Source organism: Ricinus communis, chromosome 10, assembly GCF_019578655.1.
Source record: "Ricinus communis isolate WT05 ecotype wild-type chromosome 10, ASM1957865v1, whole genome shotgun sequence".
Taxonomy (NCBI): domain Eukaryota; kingdom Viridiplantae; phylum Streptophyta; class Magnoliopsida; order Malpighiales; family Euphorbiaceae; genus Ricinus; species Ricinus communis.
Window position 1 is genome coordinate 9854129 of NC_063265.1, and position 19617 is coordinate 9873745.

A 19617-nucleotide genomic window follows, 5' to 3' on the forward strand; every position below is an offset into this window, starting at 1 on the left:
ATTAATTTAAATAAAAAAATTTATATGAAATAACTTGAGATTAAATTATATTAATACTATTATTTTTATTCTACTTATCCATATCCTTAAAGTAGTTAATCTTCTAATGCATCTTTCAATATTATAAGAATATAAAATCTAATTATTTATTTAATTAGTTTCCTACGTGGCTTCCTATTTTAACTTTTTTTTTACTTTTACTTTAGTTTATATATAGAGAGTTTAAAATAGAACTTCTAATTTATTTTACTTAAAAAGAATGGATAATAAATTAAAGTTTTAGAATATAATATTAAATTTTTAAGACTACACTCTCCTTAATTTATTGATTTGATTCGGAAGATTTTTAAAAATATTTATAAATATTACCTCTTAATTAATAAATACTTAGTTTAAGAAACAAGGAATGGAGATTTAAAATTTTATAAATTCTTAATTTTTCTAAAGAACTCCCCAAACATACGCAAACAAAAAGCACAGCAACAAACATGAAGAAACCTAATCTAAGGAAGGAATATATACGCGAATAAACAAAAAAAGAATAGCAAGCCATGGGCATGGGTTAGCCACAAATAGCCGAAGTTACCGGAGGCAACTCCACACAAAAGGGACCGAATAATGTTAACACAGAGATCAGAACCTGCCTACGGAAACAAACAAAAAAATATATCTATATATATATATATATATATATATATATAAATTGACAATGTGATTTATTCTTTAATGATATTAATATATATTTTTTAATTTTATTAGAAATAAAATAAAATAATTTTTAAAATAAAATTATAATATTTTTAGGAGATTACGATAGTTGATTTGATGGTAAATTATCTATAAAATAATTTTATTTTTTAAATGAATATTATACAAATATTAAATTTTAAAAATTTAAAGATATTAATTTGTAAAGTATACTAAATCACTAGGTACTTTTTTGTCACGAAAAAATCACAGTTCTCTATTAATTTTTTAATACAAAAAAGTCTTATGATTCTTTTATGATATTTTAGTACGCCGAAAATTATATTGTTAGCAATTTATGTCTAAATTTATTAACACTATTAATCTTATCAAATAGATGACGAAATATAGAGTTCTCTGATCGTGTCATATTATTTGAAACTTATCATAATTGATTAGAATTAAAAAAAAAAATCTAATTATGAGATTATTTTCTGTCTTTCTTTTTTATTTTTCTTTCTAAATTCTATAAAAGTTAATACAACAAGTCTTAAATGAAAGCTAAATTAGTAAAGAGTAGAATAGTGGTGGAATCATAATCAATTAACACTAAATGAATAAATTATAACTATTTAATTAATAAAATTAGTAAGTTTAGATCCAAATTATTATCACTATTATGTCAAAAGGTTAAACCATACTCCAAAAGAATATATTAGCTTAAATAAGGTTTTTGAAATGGAAAAAGGAAAAGTAAAAGCATGTCCTCTAGCCCAAACAAAGAAAAGAAAATTGGCGAACCACAAAAAATGTTGCTATCGTATTTTTTTTGTTTAAAAAAATCTAAAAATAAAGCCATAACAAAAAAAAATTGTTTTTTTTTTTTCTCTTGGTTTTATTTTATTTCATTTTATGGGAAATAGGGATTTAATTTAGGCAGACATGTTAACGGCAGGTACAATTAACTTGAAAGTTGTAAGGCTTGACTGCGAGAATATAGAAATAATATGTAATAGAATGGCAGACTGCCGTTGTCATTCACTTCCAACCAAACATATACACTCTGATGACTCAAGACTTGAACATTCTGAAGAAGCTAATAGGATCAACTCCCTACTTCACTTGAAAAGCAAATAAAACTCAACAATAAGTCTGACAAGAGAAACTGTAAATGGATTACTGACCTTCAATGGGGGCTTCATTGTTTTCAAACCTCTTTGAATTTGCAATATCAACACCACGAACACCTTTCCAATGCCATTGTAAACGTCCAATCAAAGCAGTGGCATTATAATCATAATAATGAAAAAACTCTTTCATTCATTGATTCCCTTTACGAAGCAACTTTACACTCCACGAGGAACATTGTTTACACAAGGAAAAAAAAAAAGAAACAGAAACAAATACTCAATCGATTGAGTGGAACTGATTGCAAGCTACCCAATATGACATCCTCCAACTTCAATTTCCTCGAATAATCTTCAATAATCTAACTTTAACTTTCATTTGAATTACATGCTGCAATCAACTATTCTAAGCTGCATTGGCGTTTCTCGATTCTCACTGTTGAGACGTCCAAAATGTTTGTTGTATGAAGGTATATGAAGTTTTGTTTTTCTATCTGTAACTGAAGAAGTCCTCAATCTACCTGGAAAGAATAAATCTGAATTTATTTTCCTTGGAAAGCTAAGTTGTCGCTATGAAGCAAAAGAATTCTCTCGAGGTGTCACCTTTAGTCCCAAAATACCTCATTCCAAAAGATATTTGCTGGAGCAAACACCAACTTCATAATAAAAGCAAATGAAATTGTTGCACATCCAGTTCTAGTCGTTAGGATCCCATTCATCGTCCTGATCCATAGGTAGAGTTCCACTACTCTTACCATCGCTATCATCAGATTCTTGTTGAACCACATCATTCTCATTTTCAGACTCATTCTCAACATATTTACCCCCTTCTACTCCCAAAGGAACAACTTCTTGTCCACGCTGTATCCATTCGGGGCATTCATCCTCACCTCCATATAGATATCTACCATCATTGCCTTCTACAGGAGTTCGAAACTCAGAAGATGATATTCTACAAGAGCATTCAGGGAGCGGATGTGAGAGAAATGAAGTTGGTTTTGACAAAAGTGACTGCTGGATCAGACCATCCTCCCGCAAGCTTTTATTGAGGTGTTCTCTCACTGAAAGTGTCCAATTTTGCTTTGGATGATACATATTATCGCGCGTAATTTTAAAAAATTTTGCAAGTATTTTCCTGTTTGAAAAAAATATGGAGATGGAAGGAGTTAAAAAGATATCATAATTCCTGAGGTCAATAGAAATACAGAAAACAAATTAACAGCTAAAACTGCAAATTCTTATTTACTCACGCATGTCCAAAATATTCATGGAGATGGGGACTTAACTATGATCCTCCCTTTCTTCAATTGAATAGTTTATGTGCAACTTAAGGTAACTATGGTCATTTTATCCATATTGTAATGCCAACTTATGCACAATGAACATATCAAAATCTTTTTTAACCAAATCAAAATTCATAGCAGGTTGATGCCAATTTACCTATCCGGCCGATATGTTCTAGAAGCAGCACTTTCATAAAGTCGCTGTCCCATGACTAAGCTTGAAAAATCTGGCCATCCACTTCCATCGTTACTAAAACCAGGGAAGTATGCATCTGCTTCCAAAGAGACAAGGTAATCAAGAGCATCCCAGAGTAATCTGTGTGCTTGCCGCCTTAGATCCATTGGTGAAGGATCTGGTTCAACATCAGTCTCAGTGATCCAACCATACCAACCTTCTTTCTCATGTCGATAGATGGGTCTGTCTGGAGGGGGAGGAAGAGGTCGAGGTCGAGGGCCTGCCTTCTTCCACTCTTCTTTGAGTTGCTCCTCACTTTTGGGAGGAGGTAGACGAAAAGAATCAAGAGGAAGAAGTGTTTCAGGACCAACCAAGTCGGACAACTCTTGATTGTTGCACAATAAAGTGCGATCTAACACATTGGCAAACATGGCATGAAGAGGAATCAGAACACGTTGACCACCAAAAGTTTCAGAACCTGCTACATATATCGTTGTAGTGGGAGGGTAGCCCATTGCTCGGAGAAGAAGTCCAACCTGCAGAATTTACAAAAACAAAACTAATAAAATGGAATTCGAGGAATTATCGTCAAGTATGTGAACCACAAAGAGAGCACCAAGTATTCACAGGTCAAACAACTCTTTGACTCAACCTCACATAAGATAAACCAAACCAAGTATGCAACATATCAACTACAGTATTTTTATTCTCTATCTGAATGAGTTTTGGATAGCCAAAGCCTAAATCTAGTGCTGAATTATAATTGGTAGTAAACCGCAATTTACACCCTTAATCTGCATATGAACAATAAAAAATAAACAGCTTATTGTTGTTCAATCACAAAAATTACATTTCCTAAATTATCACCTTCCAACTCTGCAAAGATCATACAGATTCAATTGGCCAAGATTTTCATAAGGAATAAAAGATAAATTCTCAAGAATGCTCTATTAAATATACAGATGATCAAATACCAAACTCGACTAAAGTACACTTGCATGAACAATTAGGCTGTGATTATTTTATTCTGACCATACCTCTTCCGGCATAAGAGGGCATGACCCATTTTCTCTAAGTAAATGTGAATCTGTGCTAAGCTCTTCACTAAGAATCCCTTGCTTGATCATCTGTGCCCTTCGATATTGTATGAGTTCAGTGTGAACATCCTAGAAGAATCACCAAGTTATAAGATGGAGTCAGGAAAATTTCAGAAAAGTGATTGAATCAATTCAGCTTTTCTGATTTTGGTATAAATTCCAGTGATATTTTTGAGGTTCTAAGTACTCACTTTTACTAACCAATTTAGAAGCAAAGCAAATAAACATCTTCAGAAGAACAATTTATTTATGAAAACAAGCCAGGCAAAATGGCCAAATTTAGTTCTTAACAGTGACACAGGAGAAAAGGTTTAAACAACCAACCTGGAAAAGTTCTGCACAGCCATGATATGCCAATTTGTCCTGCACCAGGCCAGGATGAAAGGCAAGGAAAGGTTGACCCCGTGCTCTTAACCTACAGGCAGAATTAATAAAAGAGCAAAATCAATACCTGCAAGCAAATATTTGCTGAAATGGCCCATATATGAATGGAACTTCAAGCCCATCCTGTTGAAACATGTTAGTTGAGTTAAGCAGTTGTCAAATTTGCTGAGTCCTTTATGTAAGCAAGACTGTATTCTGCATATTTCATTCTTGGACTCATTCATTAAGATTCTAGCAGAATGACAAGGGTAGCTACTATACCTCTCAACCATCTGGTGACCAAGCACCTGAATCTCTGGACGAAATTGAAGAGCATGAAAAGCAACTCGGCATCTAAGCCTCTGAAACTCATACATGCTAGGTGGAAGAATTGACTGTGAAGAAAATAACAAGCCAATTGAGAATGCAATAATATAATACTAAATAAACATCTAATCTCAACAGTGACATACATGACCAAGTCCAATGCCTAAAATTATCTAATCACCATTATATTGTTGCAGATGTCAAGCTTCATCAATATAAAATGACACCATCTGAAGTAAATATCCATAGAGAAAAAAGAGCCTCATAGGAGGCCTAAGGAGGTATCTGTCAAGTGGGGTAGAAATACAAATACGTCCGACAAAGTGACAATGGAAGTCAAAAAATCGATCAAGCATAGTCAACCACAATAAGAGCAACTGTCTCCTGCCCTCTAATTGACCATATTCTGTCCATGTTCATGCTGACGCTACAAATGGCATTCACATGGAAGTTCTTTGGAAAAGTACGGAGGTTGGGATTGATGAACTGTAAATCAGTACCATTATTATGGATGAGGACATTGCAACTCATGATAAAGGGTGCTGAGGATGTAATGGCTAACAAGTGAAATGGAAAAGACAATGCCACCCTAACTTCAATTAACCACATAATACCATGGAAGTCGCAGAGAAAATAATTAACAGGGCCATTACCATGTCTGAAAACTATGTAATTCTAAACTCTATTAGACTTGTTCTTATAAAAAATAGAGTATGTTGGAAGTGATAACTCAATGTATAATATATAAAGATCTCTAACTACCTGCAAGCATCCTCCATCAGCAAGCACCAGTCCAATAACCTTGGCTTTCTTTAACTTAGGCAAAATATCCTTAAAATAAAAATTTGGAGAAGCAGAACTTTTGGGCTTAAGCGTAGGGAACGCATTCTTTTTCCTAGCTGCTTTCAAATTATCAGGTAGGCTCTTGACCACAATTATATCATTTTTAAGTGATGCAATGAACTGCTCCTCGTCATAGAGATAGGAAAAGCTCTTGAATTTGGAACTGTATGTAATATAAAAGAAATGACATAAATGCATAAGCTTTATATATACCAGCATAAGAATTGACATCAACTATTCAATTAGGTGCCACAACATACCTAACGCCTTTTGACCGAAGACTTTCTTGAATCTCTGGAATGACAAGGGTAGCATTTAGAAGCCTGGATATGGTGACAAGATCACAGATCTAGAAAATTAAAAGAAATGTTATGAACTCCCAAAACAACTTATAGGTAATGCAATATTCAAGCATCAAATAAATCATACCGAAGATCTTATCTTCTCAAATCCACCGAAAATCTTTGCATAAATATAACCATTGTTCTTTTCTTTTGGAGCTGTAAAGAGTAACAAAATAACTCAGAAGAAATATGGATAACGCCAACAAGAAAAAGGACAGAACAAAAAAAGGAAAAAAGGGAAGCATCTTCTTATTCAAATAAAAATAAAATTCTAGAAAGATCAAAGCCTTGTGAAAGCAATATATTGTCACTGTCACTCCAACATTGAAGTTTAAAGTGTTAAGTCTCATGAGACTTTAGATATTAACAAAAGAAATAAGATTACTGATCACAAGATCCTGACCCATCAGTAACACTAGCAGTATAAAGAACATGGAGCATATAATAGTGCATGTCATATAATGGATGCCAACACCCTCCACAGGGAGATTTTCTGCTCCTTATATCTCATTTCAATCAATACAAGTATAAAACGTTATCTTGACTCTCACCCTTTGCCATCAAATGCTCAAACAACTTCATCATTGATCCAAGAAACATTAATTTGAGCACATTTTATAATCCAATGATATGTTCATATAAAAATGAACACAACATCAAAGTAACACAGAACAGTTTCAATTGCTAACCCATGTTGTCAGACTAAGTGAATAATCGTGTAAGGCACTCCAAACACAAAAAAAAACTAAAACAAAAGATAAAAAAAAAAAAAAAAACCACCATCAAGAACAACTACAAAATTATCATTGAAATGATTAACAGAAATGTGAGCATATGCAATAAGTATCCAATTTCTTTAAGGTAAAGTTAGCAACAAAGTAAGTTAAATCCACAGGAGGAATTGAGAATGAGAACCCAACAGATTTACATGAGATTAGATGATAACAATCTATCATTAAAAAAACAGACACAGACATTGATGCCACCACCAAAGGCAATAGCATTGTTCAGAAATTAATCTCATAACTAAACTTTCCTATCCAACAGGTATAAAACAGTTCCCACCTATGAGCGACCCCAGTCAAATCATAAACTCACAAAAACCTTTCTAGATTAAGCGAAAACAGTTCAAGATAATTAATCTCACTTTAATACAACCCAAGAAAGCTAAAAGCTTATTGGAAATCATTTCATTTTCAAGAATTTATAAGTAGTTCGATAATAGTTATTGTCCAGTACAAGTAGCAATACAAGCATAAAATTGAAAAATAGACAGCTTTGAGCAGAACCCCTTTACCTGGATAGCTGCTTCTTGGGTTTGCATAAGGCTGTAAGGACTGTAACGGCTTAACAACACCCCATAACTTGGGATTTCTAAAATTCTGCATCAATAACCACCAAAACACACAATTCAAAAAATCTGAACATTTAGATACTTAACAAGCAACAAAATATTATGGACAAGGACTGACCTTAATTGATGAAGGAGGAATTTCAAGACCCACATCTTTCTCTGAATTATAAGGCAATATGCCGGAACTTGAGAACTTGGTAATAGAAAGGTGAATGACCAGAGATCCAGTTGATAGTATTAGCACTAATAAAGCTATCCATTTTATCTTGGATTTGAATAGCACCATCTTCATTCATAACAAATTTAACTTGGGAACTTTTTTTTTGTTTTTAAATGCCAATTTTAAACCCTACATTCCCAATTCAAAAAACCACAATTAAGACACGTTAAAACAAAAAGTGAGCTCCTTGAAATTGATAGAAAGGCATACCCATCATTACCTGTAAAAAAAGGTAAAGATTAAAGCCTGATTGATAGTCAACAGATCGTTAAACAAAATTAGCTGAGATTTGGGAGATTGAGATTTAAAATGTTTATGTTTTGCTTCGACAATTGAGCAGAGGAGAGAATCCGGGAGATTTGAAATCTCGAGAAATTGATTTGTTAAGAAATTAAGAATAGAGAGAGAGTCTGTGTTAGAGTGAGAGTGCGAAGTGTTAGATTTGGAAGGGAATATGAAATGAATAGGAAGTTAAAATCAAAATCAATAAATCTTTAAAAAGAAAAATTGAAAACAGAAGAGAGGAGAAGATTCTGTGTAACTTTTTGATTTTTATTTAAATCTTATTTAACAATTTGATTATTAACAAAAAAGAAAAATTGTTTATCTGGCAGCAGAAGAAGAAGAAGAAGCTCTGAACAAACAAACAGACAACAGTGATGGTTGGAAGGAAAAGTACTGTTTGTTTGTAGCACACGCCCTCCCTATCTTTCTTTTCCTCTCCTTTCCTTTGAAAAAGACGCGTTTGTTTTTGTTCTCTTTAATATATCTTAATTTAATTTAATTTAATTCATTAATATAAATATGATATCATATTATTCATTTTGTATTAATATTGTACCGAAATTTGAAGGCAATTATAATCACTTGTATTAATCTATCACTAATTATTGTAATTTGTATAAGCTGATGATTGTGAATTTGTAATCTATAATTAATATTGACTCTACTATATTCTTTTCAGCTTTTAAAATATGCTAAAATATCATTGTTCTTTATTATATTCTACTAAAATCTTCTTACATCTACAATTAATTTTATATAAAAATAATAAATTCACCTATTTTAGTTATACTATGCATTGTTGCATGAGACTAAAGAAAAAAGAAAATTGTAAGGAAAAGACATGAAATAATTAATTATATCTAATTATTAAAAAATAAAAATATATAAAATAAAAGAGACATAAATTTATATTTTTGAGAATAAAAGATATTAAATTTAAATATATTTTTTATACTATTATTTTTTAAAAATTATTATTGTGTAGTCTATTACTCTTTTCTTGAATATTTTCCTTTTTAATTTGAACCCTCAAACTAAATTGTTTGTGTTCTACTTTTCAAGTTTTCACAAAAATTTAATTTTAAGTAGTTCTTAAATTAAAAAAAAAAAGAAAAAAAATTATAAAATGAGAAATAATCATTGATTTCATTAAATGTTTGACCATCGGACTAAAATTTAATAGTTCTTCGACAAAAAACGATTAGTAATCTAATTAATTAAAATTGAATTTAAGTAGTTTTTAGACCAAAAATATTAGTAAATTAATTAAATTAAAATCGAATTTAAGAAGTAAATTTTAGACTCACGGCAAGTTTAAAGGGGCATTGATGTATTTAGTCAAAAACAAAAAAGAATAAAAAATTAGAGGTGAGGTGCGGCTCGCGTTATATGGCGACGAAGTCGGTGGTAGCGGACGTCTTATATTTAAGGCAACACGTCGTTTCACGACAATTTAATGCAAATATGACTTTTTTATTCTTTTCCCAAGAAATCATTTTAGAGTTGGAAATTTATTAATTTTTTTCCGAGACGAGGAAAAAGATTTGGCCATGGCATTGAACAGTTAGTTTGATTTTACTTTTATTTGGGTTTTAGTTTGACTTGGAGGAGATTGTTTGGTGATTAGAAAAATGAAAGAAATGAACATTCAATTTTGCACAGTTTCTTTAAATGAGTTTTTACGTTTCTTTTTAATCTGTTTTTTATTATATATGTATTTGTTTATTATTCTAACAATTAAATAACTAATAATAGAAGAATTAGTTTTTTTGGGCAATATCATATCGTTTATTTACTATATACATTTAATATATTTTCAAATATATAATATATATCTCTGTACTCTAAGAATAATCATATGTGTAATATTTGATTTCAATAGTAATTCCAATAGAATTGGAATCAGTAATCAAATTGCATTTCCACAATAAATAAAAGGTTAATTTTACTACAGTAAAATAATATTTTTTTTAGAAAAACATAGTTGTTTTAAAAATAACTGACTGACTAATATAATATAGTAAACTTTAAAAGAAAACAGAAATCACACAGAATATAATAATAATAATCTGGTCTTATCACAGCGTGAACATGCCTACTAGACAGCACCCTATCCGAAAGAGATCGCAAGAGAGCAAATGAAAACAAATGTATACTATTTCCACTTGGCTGCTGTAAATGAAGCGTTGGACCATATAGGGACGTCTTTAATAAATATGAATGCTGACAATCTTTAAGTACCAGTCCAAAGAACTGAAAAATGGAACAAGAAAAGAAGACCATTTCTGTAGGTAATGAACTGCTATTTTCTGCATTTGAAGATATGACAGGATCAAATGCTCTGCTTACCAGTGCCCTAGAAATTAAGAGGTCCCAACTCATTTTCCCCAACAACTTTTTGTGGGACCAACTTTTGGAGAATACCAAGTAGAAACCCGACTAGTCATAATAAAATTCTGCCAATATTTCTTCAATTAGAAATGCTCTTGTATCTTTGTATTACAAAGAAATGAAGTCATCGTATCCGATTATGCTTGTAAGCTTCATTAGGAGTTAAAAAAAATCAATACAAACATGTACATATGCACAATGCCATTTGAACCCATTAAAACCTGATTCTGAAAAGAAGAGAATTGCATAATTATTGTTTGCCAACTTTGGAAGCATGCCAAAGAACCCTAACAGAACTTCGCCGAAGCCACAGCTCATACATAACCATGTGGAAAGCATCATAATCAACTGGAGGAAAATGCCACTGGAAATGCTTTCGCACCTTCAACACATTGCTTTGTAACATCACATATCTGTCGGAACTTACTCCTTGCAGAATTTTCTTAAGATATAAAATGTCTAAAGTGGCAACAACTACTGAAAAACTCTCCCAGTTTAGAATATCTGTAAATGGAAGATCATAATGGTTGGCAATGATGATTGGGACACATCCATAATATAACGAATCTGCAATGCGAGCTGTGTTTACTTCAAAGCCTTTGACATGGAGGCAGAACTTGCTTCCCAGAAGCTCATCAGCATAAGATGTATTGAGCCGGCCATAATGAACATAGATTTCAGAGTCATTTCTCCAAACTTGAAGAAGCCTTTCACGGACAGGAGAATTGATAGATCCAGCAAAGAATGCAAGCTTCTGCCTGTCAACAAAATACTCAATGAAGTTAGGTAAGTTCCAATATCATCTAGAAAAAGTAGCAACCTGCAGTTTAGCAGTTGCAACAATTAATGTATTTAATAGGTTTAAATTGCTATTGGACTTTGTCTACTTGTATAAAATCAATGAAAAACTACAATTTTATGCTCATGTTTACCTTTCTGACGAAGCAAGGTTAGGAGGATCTCCTTGTCTAGGCCAAACTTGTGGCAGAGATGCATCCTTGTGAGCAATGTATCCAGAAAGGTAATAGCTTGAAGAGCAGACAACTTGAATGGCATTAAACTTCACCTCCTCTGCTTTCTCCATAGCTGTCCGTCCAATGGAATGACAAGCAACATAAAAATGGTCTGTTCCACCAGTCCTATTCCAGTATGGGTACTTCTGACTTATATTGTAGACGTAAGCTCTGATGAAATCTTGGATACCTTCTACTCCAATTCTAGGGTCATGTCGCAATCTTGCAATAGAGAAAGGCAGAAAGAAAAGATCTGCTTTTGTTGGATCCTTTGTGATGAAGTGACTTTTCATAAGAACCTTCTTGAAGTAACTTTCACTGGCATAATTACCACCAGGTTCAAAATCCACCGGCAAGAGCACATTTGCAAATGGATCATTTTGCCTGTGAGGATAAACATATATCTTAAAGCTCCTATTCATTTCTTTATAGTCTTCCTGAAAGATATCTCTATCATGGAACACCTCGTTTTTCACATTGATTCCTGAACCATAAAAACCAACAGTTTCCAGATCCTGGGGTTAAGAAATAAAGTTTGTACTGATTTAACTTTCTTTAGCCTCCATATCAGAAGTTGTTTAAGCTCCAAACTAACCATAAGGTTCAAACTATAAAGAAAAAGGTCCACAATTTAAGTACATGGATAATATTATAATAAGTCCGACTCTCATTCTCCAGATAGATGCTAAATCTCTCTAACCCGTAGCCACTTAGTTTTGTAACATATATCATTCAGAAGGTTCAAGTGCAGAAACGTACATCATGGACACATTTTAAGTGCAAAATCAGATGCACTCTAGAAGTGCTTCATTTTGCAGAAGGCATTGAAGAGAGAGGCATGATAGTATTGCAGAAGCAGAATATCAATAATCTCAAAATTTATTTAGCACGACAGAAATATATATAAAAAAAAAAAAAAGAATTATGATGTGAAGATCAAAACCACACTTGAGAAGCATTTTCTGAATTGGATTGCCTAAGCTCTCCGGCACTATTTTAGTCACGTGAAAACTATGCAATGAGCGCACTAATAACTAGCACACAATTGCCTACTCCAAAGGTATTACACCCTGCCATTAGATGAATGACATGCATGTCAATTATATATTGTTGAAGTGTAAAACACTCAAAATACATTTCATTCATTTAATAATTTGGGGTGTAGGCAAGTCATTGCCTAAGGATTTAACAATTTCCTAGTAATATATTGCCAATGATGTATGTAGTAAAATGCGCATGTCTCGGTACATAGTGGGAACTAAGAATCACATGATATTGACGCTGACATGGTTACTTCTTCTCAAACATTGGGTTTAATGAATCTCAAAACTAATGAGTATACACCCAAAAGAAAATAAGATTGGAGTAAAATCAATTCAAGCTCTAATTAATCTTCACAATTTCATAGGAAGGTATACAATAGCTCAGGACACATTTGGAGGAAAGGTTTTGGTAAACCTATTAGACATGAAATAAGGGGTTTAATCACATGGGCGAGAGAAAGAAACTGTTCTCTACATCGGCCTTCGGCTCCTAAAACTTGTAAAGATTGTATAACAATCCCAATTTGCAGTATAAATAGATCCATAAGTTGATCTCAGTTCCAGAGTGAAGAGTTTATTACTACTTACTACGTAGCCTCGCTCACATCGCCGAGGTAATAATCACGATTAGGAAGAAATTGGTCCTCGAAATTACTCACTCATGCCCCTTTTGCTAGTCACTGTTTGACACTTCAAGATCATAAGTGAACGAACATAACATATTCCTACTCTTCCCAACCCGATTCATTTTTAAGATAATTGAAGTATCTGCTCAACTAGAAATTGCAAGCCAAATTAAAAAAAAGAAAAAAAAAAAAAGAGAAAATCACACAGCCCAGTAATTATCTCAATCATAGAAATACAAACAAAAATTCCACCTCAAAAAAGTCCAAAACATATCCAATGACAAGATTGTGCTTAAAAATTGACATACCGTTAGAACTCAACTGAGTTCTAGAAGACTGTTGACTTCCATTCTTCACCGAATGATTAATTCTGGACAAATGATCAACTGGGTTTCTAGAATCATTGAGAAGTGGAAACGGGTTGCTTTCTTGAGTATTCGATGATAACCCGATTGAGAGATGGGGATTTAGAGAAAGAGTGGAAGTCTGATATTGATAAGAGAAGAGATTAGAAGTAGTGGAGATGTAAAAGAGAATAAAAAGAGAAGTAACGAGTGCTAAGCAAGTGGGTATAAAGAAGAATGACCTGAATGAAGAAGAGGAGAATCGTCTGTGACCAAAGTAATAGAGAATCAAAGAAGTGTTGTTGGCCATTAATGGAGAGAACAAGAAAGAGAGAACGAAAACGAAAACTGAAGAGAGAAAAAAAGAAACAGTTTTCTTAATGATGTTTGCTTTGTTTGATTGATGTGAAAGGCTTTTAGAAAAAAAATAATAGTAAGTTTGATGGAATTTTCTATCAAGTTTTACTTGGCCTCAAATCTTAAGAATCTGCCTGTGGAGTTTGGAGACGGATCACCAGAGGGTAACAGAAGAGACAAGGAGATTGATAACTTAACAATAAATAGCATAATAGTCATTAAAGCTTTATGGCACTAAGCCGATTCTCTTTATTTATAACTGAAATCTGATAATTTTTTATTAAGATTTTTTAAAAGAATTTACTTATTTGCTTATTTTATTTATAAATAAAAAAAAAAGTATTATGTCAAAAATTAATTATTGAAAAGATAAATAAAATAAAATAAAATAATCAAATTCAAAAATTTAATTTAGTTTTATAAAACATATTAACTTATTAATATTTATTTTATTCTAAAAATTTTGTAAACGTTACTAAACTTAATCAAATTATAACTAATTTTATAAAATTAATTTATTTTGATAAAAATATATAATTTTTAGTTTATAAAATAATTTTATAAAAATTAAAAATATAAAAAAAGAGTACAAAAAGAAATAAAATAAGGAAAATAAAAGGAGAGTAAGAATGAAAAAAAAAGTGATAATAACAACGAGTAAAAAGAGATTAAGAAAAATAAGTAATGTACTAGAGATAATAAATAAATAAGAAAAATAATTTATAATAGGTTAAAATCAACAGTATATTTTATTATTATCTGTTTTTAAAGTAAAAAAAAAAAAGTAGAAAATAGAAAAAGTGTATGAAAATTAAAAAGTTCAAAAAACTTCCCCACTAATCTATTCTAAGATCTGTTCTAAATTTCTTTTTTAAATGAACAGAAATTGAAAATGAATAAGAAATTGAAAACTCATCCCTAAAATTGTAAAAATAAGTACCAAATTTAGTAATGAATTATATGTGTCGCTAAATGTTTTCTCTCTTCTATTGCAAAATTTCAAGTATTCTTACTTTTTTGTCACTATAATATCGTCATTGTCGACAATTAGCAGAAGAAATCGCTAACATAAGATTTCTTGTAATTGGCATACTTTAGATGCTTTCTTGGTGGAATAAGGTTCAATTTGGCTCGTGAACTCTACCGTAAAGTTCAATTTAGTGTTTTTTTAAACTTTTTAGATTAATTTAGTTTAAAATTTTATTTTCTTTAGTCCATATTGGTTCATTTCAAAGAGAATGTAACTTATTTTAAAAAAAAGAGTGAGTTGCTAAAAATTAATAAATGTGATAAAAACTTTAAAAAATCAAAAAAGTTAGAATTTATCTAAAATTAATTTTAATTATTAATTTGAACTAAAAAATATTTTATTTTTAAAATTATGTATTTAAATTTTGAGAACAAGAAATAGTCTTCTTTAAGAATTAGTAAATTAAAATTTTATTTCATTTAATTTTTTTTTTTTTTATTTCTCAAAAGGAAGAGTGATTTTCACTTTCTTATATAAGGATTAGTTTGAGCTAAAATAACAAATTTTGGATTAAAATAGCCTAAAAGGTCAAAAAGAGCCAAATTGAGCCTAACTATAAAGTTTAGGGGGTCAAATTGAACCCTTTCTTACCGTCTTATATTGGTCATTGCGGCGGCAACATAATAACGATCTGCATGGCGATGTTATGCACGCAACTGAGATTCTTGAGTGGGCCGAAGTGTGTATCCAAAAATTTCAAAAGGCAATATTGCTCTTAGACCAGAGACCAACCTATTGATTGCTGGCCTAGGTTGTGGGTTGGTATTGTTAAATTAAATGTGGATGCCAGTTTTATATAATAAGCGAAAATTTATGTGGTACTGGAGCTGCTATTTGAGATGGTCAAGGGCTTAATCTTTTTTAACAGAGAAAAGAGGCCTAATAAACTTAGTGCCTAAGATTGCTAGCAGAAACAGCTCTACAGAAGCCACTCCTAGGCTGTCTTGCATCATCACATCACGAAACCTAGCAGGGGTCCTAAACATCGTGACAGCCCACCATAACTTCAAAATATTGCGTTGGTCAAGGGCTTAATTTAGTATTAGTATATCATGCTAGTTATACTGGTGAGTTGTTTGCTCTTCGGGGTGCCCCTGTCCTGTTCTAATTAGAAGCTATCAGTTTGATTCTTAATCGTAACTCTGTGTTGAAAGATAGATTGTCTAGTAATGATATTGGCTGTGGGTTCTTTTTTTTTTGTTTTTGCTATTAGGAGGAAACCTAACTTTGTGGTTCGTGGTGTAGCTACTTCGGTACTTCAACATTCATATTATTTTATTTTTTTTGGATGTATTCAGCTTTGCATTCTTTTCCTTTTGTGAGATTTCGAATTAATGTATTTTCCTCAAGAATTCTTTTAATGAAGCAAACTTTGGATATATTTGTAAATCTTTAATGGATCCTTCTTTCATTGAAAAAAAAAAAAAAAGAGAAGAAAATCAACCCATGAAAATGCGATTAACTTTCCAGCCCCGGTAGTAACTGGGGGCCAAGAGCGGTGCTGGCTTTTTTCTTTTTGTCTTTTTTATTTCTAAAAAATTATATAAGCAATGAGTAATCAGTGAGAAGGGAGAGAAATATCCAATACAATAAGTTTTTTTGAAGGTCAGGTGGAGATGGAGGGTGTCAGTACTATCCTGGTTAAATTAACAAATTTGTATTTCTACAAGCCCAATCTGCTGCCTGATTTTGAGCTTCCTGACTTTCAAGAAAGCATAAGTTGCAGACCCACTCCAACTCTCGTACATGTCCTCCTTGAAACTCCCCCCACAAAAGAAAGGTACATCAAATCCTGACAAAATGACAACCAAAAACGACATGGAGTAATAGGTAAGAATTTTCCAAACGCTAGTACAGCATTTGAATGCCCATTTGCGATTAGTTAACTCAGAGTTGGAATGATTTCTTCTTTTATAAATGAGGGAAGGATACTGAGATTTGAGATATGTACTTGTAGTCAGTTCAAAGTAAGAGTTTAGAATTCTATATCGAGTTGCTTTGAATTATACTTCTGAGATTGAGAAGAAATGTTAGAAGAAAGAAGAAGAAGAAGAAGAAGAAGAAAAATATCAGCATACTAACAAGGCTCATCAATTGTATACTTAAGAAGACAGAGAGAAACGAGTTTCTTCAAGTGATTATTAACCGATTGACTCACTCAGTTCCTGATTCTGACAAGAACGAAGTGTAGGTGGGTAGGTCCACGAACCAAGTTTCTCAGTTAGAATGTTCGCTCAGCCGCTCTTCTGATATATATATATTGTGATATGAAAAGAAAAAAAAAAAAAAATCTCTGCCAAAACAATATCTTCACTATCCTTTTCTTCTATTCATGATCTGCAGTAAAATTTAATATTTTGGAATCTTCGTATCATGTCAAACTTTGCTGCTTAAATAAATTTTCAGGATTCTATCGTCTCCTTCCACGAGTTTTTTGCGATGGACAGTGTAGTGAAGACAGAAGAGCATTGAATTCACGCCTATGTTCTTACCTAGTACAACGACCAACCAAACAAGATCATGCTTCATAAACTGCCAGGTTAGTTTCCACTTGCTTCAGTGACGATTCATTGATTGCTTCTTCTTTATAACTGGGTCTCTTTATTTCTTTTTCTTTCTTTAATATGAGCAATATCTTTGCCATGAAATTCTTCATGATCACTACTTGTACATTGTTATCATTCTTTTCTTCTTCTTCTTCTTCTTCTTCTTCGATACTGTAGCAAACTTTCAAGTGTCTAGGTTTCATAGAAGTTCGCTATCTTGGAATGGCGTTGACAAGCTCCTTTCTTCTTCTTCTTCTTCTTCGATATCTTAGCAATCTTTCAAGCGTGTAGGTTTCCAAGACTTTGGCTATCTTGGAATAGTGTTGACAACCACAATATCTTGGTATACCCAAAATGTAAGGGATAGTGAAAGGAGTACCGCCAATTGCTAGTGTTATTGGAAGTACAATAGTTAGAAAAACAAACCCTTTTGGAGGTGAATTGTAAAGCAAAGAAAGAAAAGTATTATTTTGCATAGATAGATAGAGAGAGAGAGAGGTAGACACCCAAAGGTCAAAACTCAAATGGGATTCCATTAGGCCACCTACTTACTTCTGTATCAAGTGTCTGCATTTGCAAGATCTTCTTAACAGTGCTCGTAGCCCAACTTAATTAACTTTCTTTCTTTTTTTAACCAAAAAAGTTAATACATGTGTAAGAAGATTAGGTTGAAATATAGATTCCCTTATGTTTAATCTTCTAGCGTCTTGCTCCTTTTCTTTCCTTTTTTTTTTATTTTGGAAGTATTTAACAAGCTAAATGCATATATCACAAAAGATTATTCTAGATGATAATGAATTTTTTTTAGAGCAGGCAGAAAGAAATTATTATATAAATTTGATCGGTCATATGTCATTAAGAGATTTATTTAATAAAATAATAATATTTTATTTTTTTATATAAGTTTTCTCTTTAAAATTTAATCTTTTTATTGATTTTTCAATTGTCCTATTAATCTTAGATATAAAACTAATATGTAAAAATATGATTATTTTATTAGATAAGTCTTTTGATGAAATGTTAGATCGAGATTACGTAATAATTTTTTGGAAGTGGATGTTAACTTTTCTAAAAGAAATGAATTGCATGTAAAAGATAAAAATAAAAGATGACTAAAGTAATATTTTTGCTCCTTCCCTACCTAAAATAATAATTTCATTATTATTAATAATAACAATAATAATATTATTTTTAAAATATTTTCTCATTTCAGCCTGAAATTTACTAAATTTCATATGCATTTCATTCTTTTTATTTTTAAAATCCACTTTAAGAAAAATAGATAAATTAACTCTTAAAAAATTAAAACTTAACAAAAAAATATTTATTAGACTTTTATATCTATTAAATTAAATAATTTTACTTTTATATTATTATTAGTCAACACAATTCTAAATATATTTTGCAACTAAAAATTTCTTATTTAATTTGAGTGGTAAGAGCAACTTTTTTTGGAAAATAAAACTCTTAAATTGCACTATTTGAGATTTGGCTTGTATAATGCGTGTAAAAGAATTATTATCCCTGTTATGAAGTTAATAGCCCATTGGACTTCTTATGATTCTTTTTTTTTTTTTAAAGACACCTCTTTTATTACTGTTTACCATTTATATCTTTTTCATGCAAAAATTTTGAGTAAAATATATAAAAAAATTTTAAAAAAATATTCTAAAATCAATAAAAACATATTTTTATTGTATAATTCTTTTTTTTTTTTAAATTCTTTTGTAAATACGGTCTGGGTTGTTTTTATTATTTTATCAAACAAAAGTATATTTAAAAAGAAAACCGTAATTTTGATATTTTAATATATAATAAAAAAATAACACCGTATGTTTGATAAAAAAAATATATATATGAGTAATTTTATTATTTCTCCACTATATGATTATGTTTCGATTAATTATTTGAGATGGCCAAATATCAACTTTATGAGTCTAAAAGTTAACCAGACACTTGTTTTCTGGTTCATACCAAACTTGTTCGGTGTTATTTTTTATTTAATTTTTGTTTCTGAATTAAAAGTGTTAAGGAAGCTTCTCATTCCTTTTTCTTTTCCAGGTTTTAATTATTTTCTCGGGAAAAGAACTTTTGTCTTTTTTGGTCGTCATAGAAAGACAAATAAGTACATATAATTTATTGTTATCCTATCTGGAAAACCA

At 31.2% G+C, this 19617-nt stretch overlaps 2 protein-coding genes across 5 annotated transcripts; both read right to left on the reverse strand.

The window, feature by feature from the left end:
- Window positions 1–1984: 1984 nt before the first annotated feature.
- Window positions 1985–8539, reverse strand: LOC8282393 (protein EMBRYO SAC DEVELOPMENT ARREST 30). Of its 4 annotated transcripts, none has more exons than XR_007214305.1 (11): window positions 7719–8539; window positions 7544–7628; window positions 6332–6402; window positions 6163–6251; window positions 5822–6065; window positions 5015–5127; window positions 4694–4784; window positions 4310–4438; window positions 3255–3808; window positions 2435–2949; window positions 1985–2335 (listed from the first exon to the last, which is right to left on the reverse strand). XR_007214305.1 is itself a non-coding variant. In XM_015723317.2 (11 exons), the coding sequence occupies exons 2-11, from the start codon at window positions 7890–7892 to the stop codon at window positions 2511–2513; spliced, it is 1989 nt and encodes a 662-aa protein (XP_015578803.2). In that variant the 5' UTR covers window positions 7893–7949; window positions 8041–8539; the 3' UTR covers window positions 1985–2510. The 4 variants fall into 4 exon arrangements, 2 of the variants coding, with proteins under 2 accessions (XP_015578803.2, XP_048225732.1); XR_007214304.1 differs by having other exon boundaries at window positions 2418–2949; XM_015723317.2 differs by having other exon boundaries at window positions 1985–2949; window positions 7719–7949; window positions 8041–8539.
- A 2006-nt stretch (window positions 8540–10545) lies between these two features.
- On the reverse strand, window positions 10546–14087 carry LOC8282394 (probable glycosyltransferase At5g03795). The gene is made up of 3 exons (XM_002525682.4): window positions 13487–14087; window positions 11429–11993; window positions 10546–11254 (listed from the first exon to the last, which is right to left on the reverse strand). The coding sequence occupies exons 1-3, from the start codon at window positions 13830–13832 to the stop codon at window positions 10747–10749; spliced, it is 1419 nt and encodes a 472-aa protein (XP_002525728.3). The 5' UTR covers window positions 13833–14087; the 3' UTR covers window positions 10546–10746.
- Between the last annotated feature and the right edge of the window lie 5530 nt (window positions 14088–19617).

What these genes read in the sequence shown, in the direction of transcription:
- LOC8282393 (XM_015723317.2), bottom strand. Translation starts at nt 7,892, where the DNA reads ATGAAGATGGTGCTATTCAAATCCAAGATAAAATGGATAGCTTTATTA. An exon ending in TTGAGAAGATAAGATCTTCG is followed by an intron (nt 6,252 to 6,331) that starts GTATGATTTATT and finishes TTAATTTTCTAG; the next exon opens with ATCTGTGATCTTGTCACCAT. An exon ending in CTGATGGAGGATGCTTGCAG is followed by an intron (nt 5,128 to 5,821) that starts GTAGTTAGAGAT and finishes TTTTCTTCACAG; the next exon opens with TCAATTCTTCCACCTAGCAT.
- LOC8282394 (XM_002525682.4), bottom strand. Translation starts at nt 13,832, where the DNA reads ATGGCCAACAACACTTCTTTGATTCTCTATTACTTTGGTCACAGACGA. An exon ending in AACTCAGTTGAGTTCTAACG is followed by an intron (nt 11,994 to 13,486) that starts GTATGTCAATTT and finishes TTTATGGTTCAG; the next exon opens with GAATCAATGTGAAAAACGAG. An exon ending in AACCTTGCTTCGTCAGAAAG is followed by an intron (nt 11,255 to 11,428) that starts GTAAACATGAGC and finishes TTTTGTTGACAG; the next exon opens with GCAGAAGCTTGCATTCTTTG.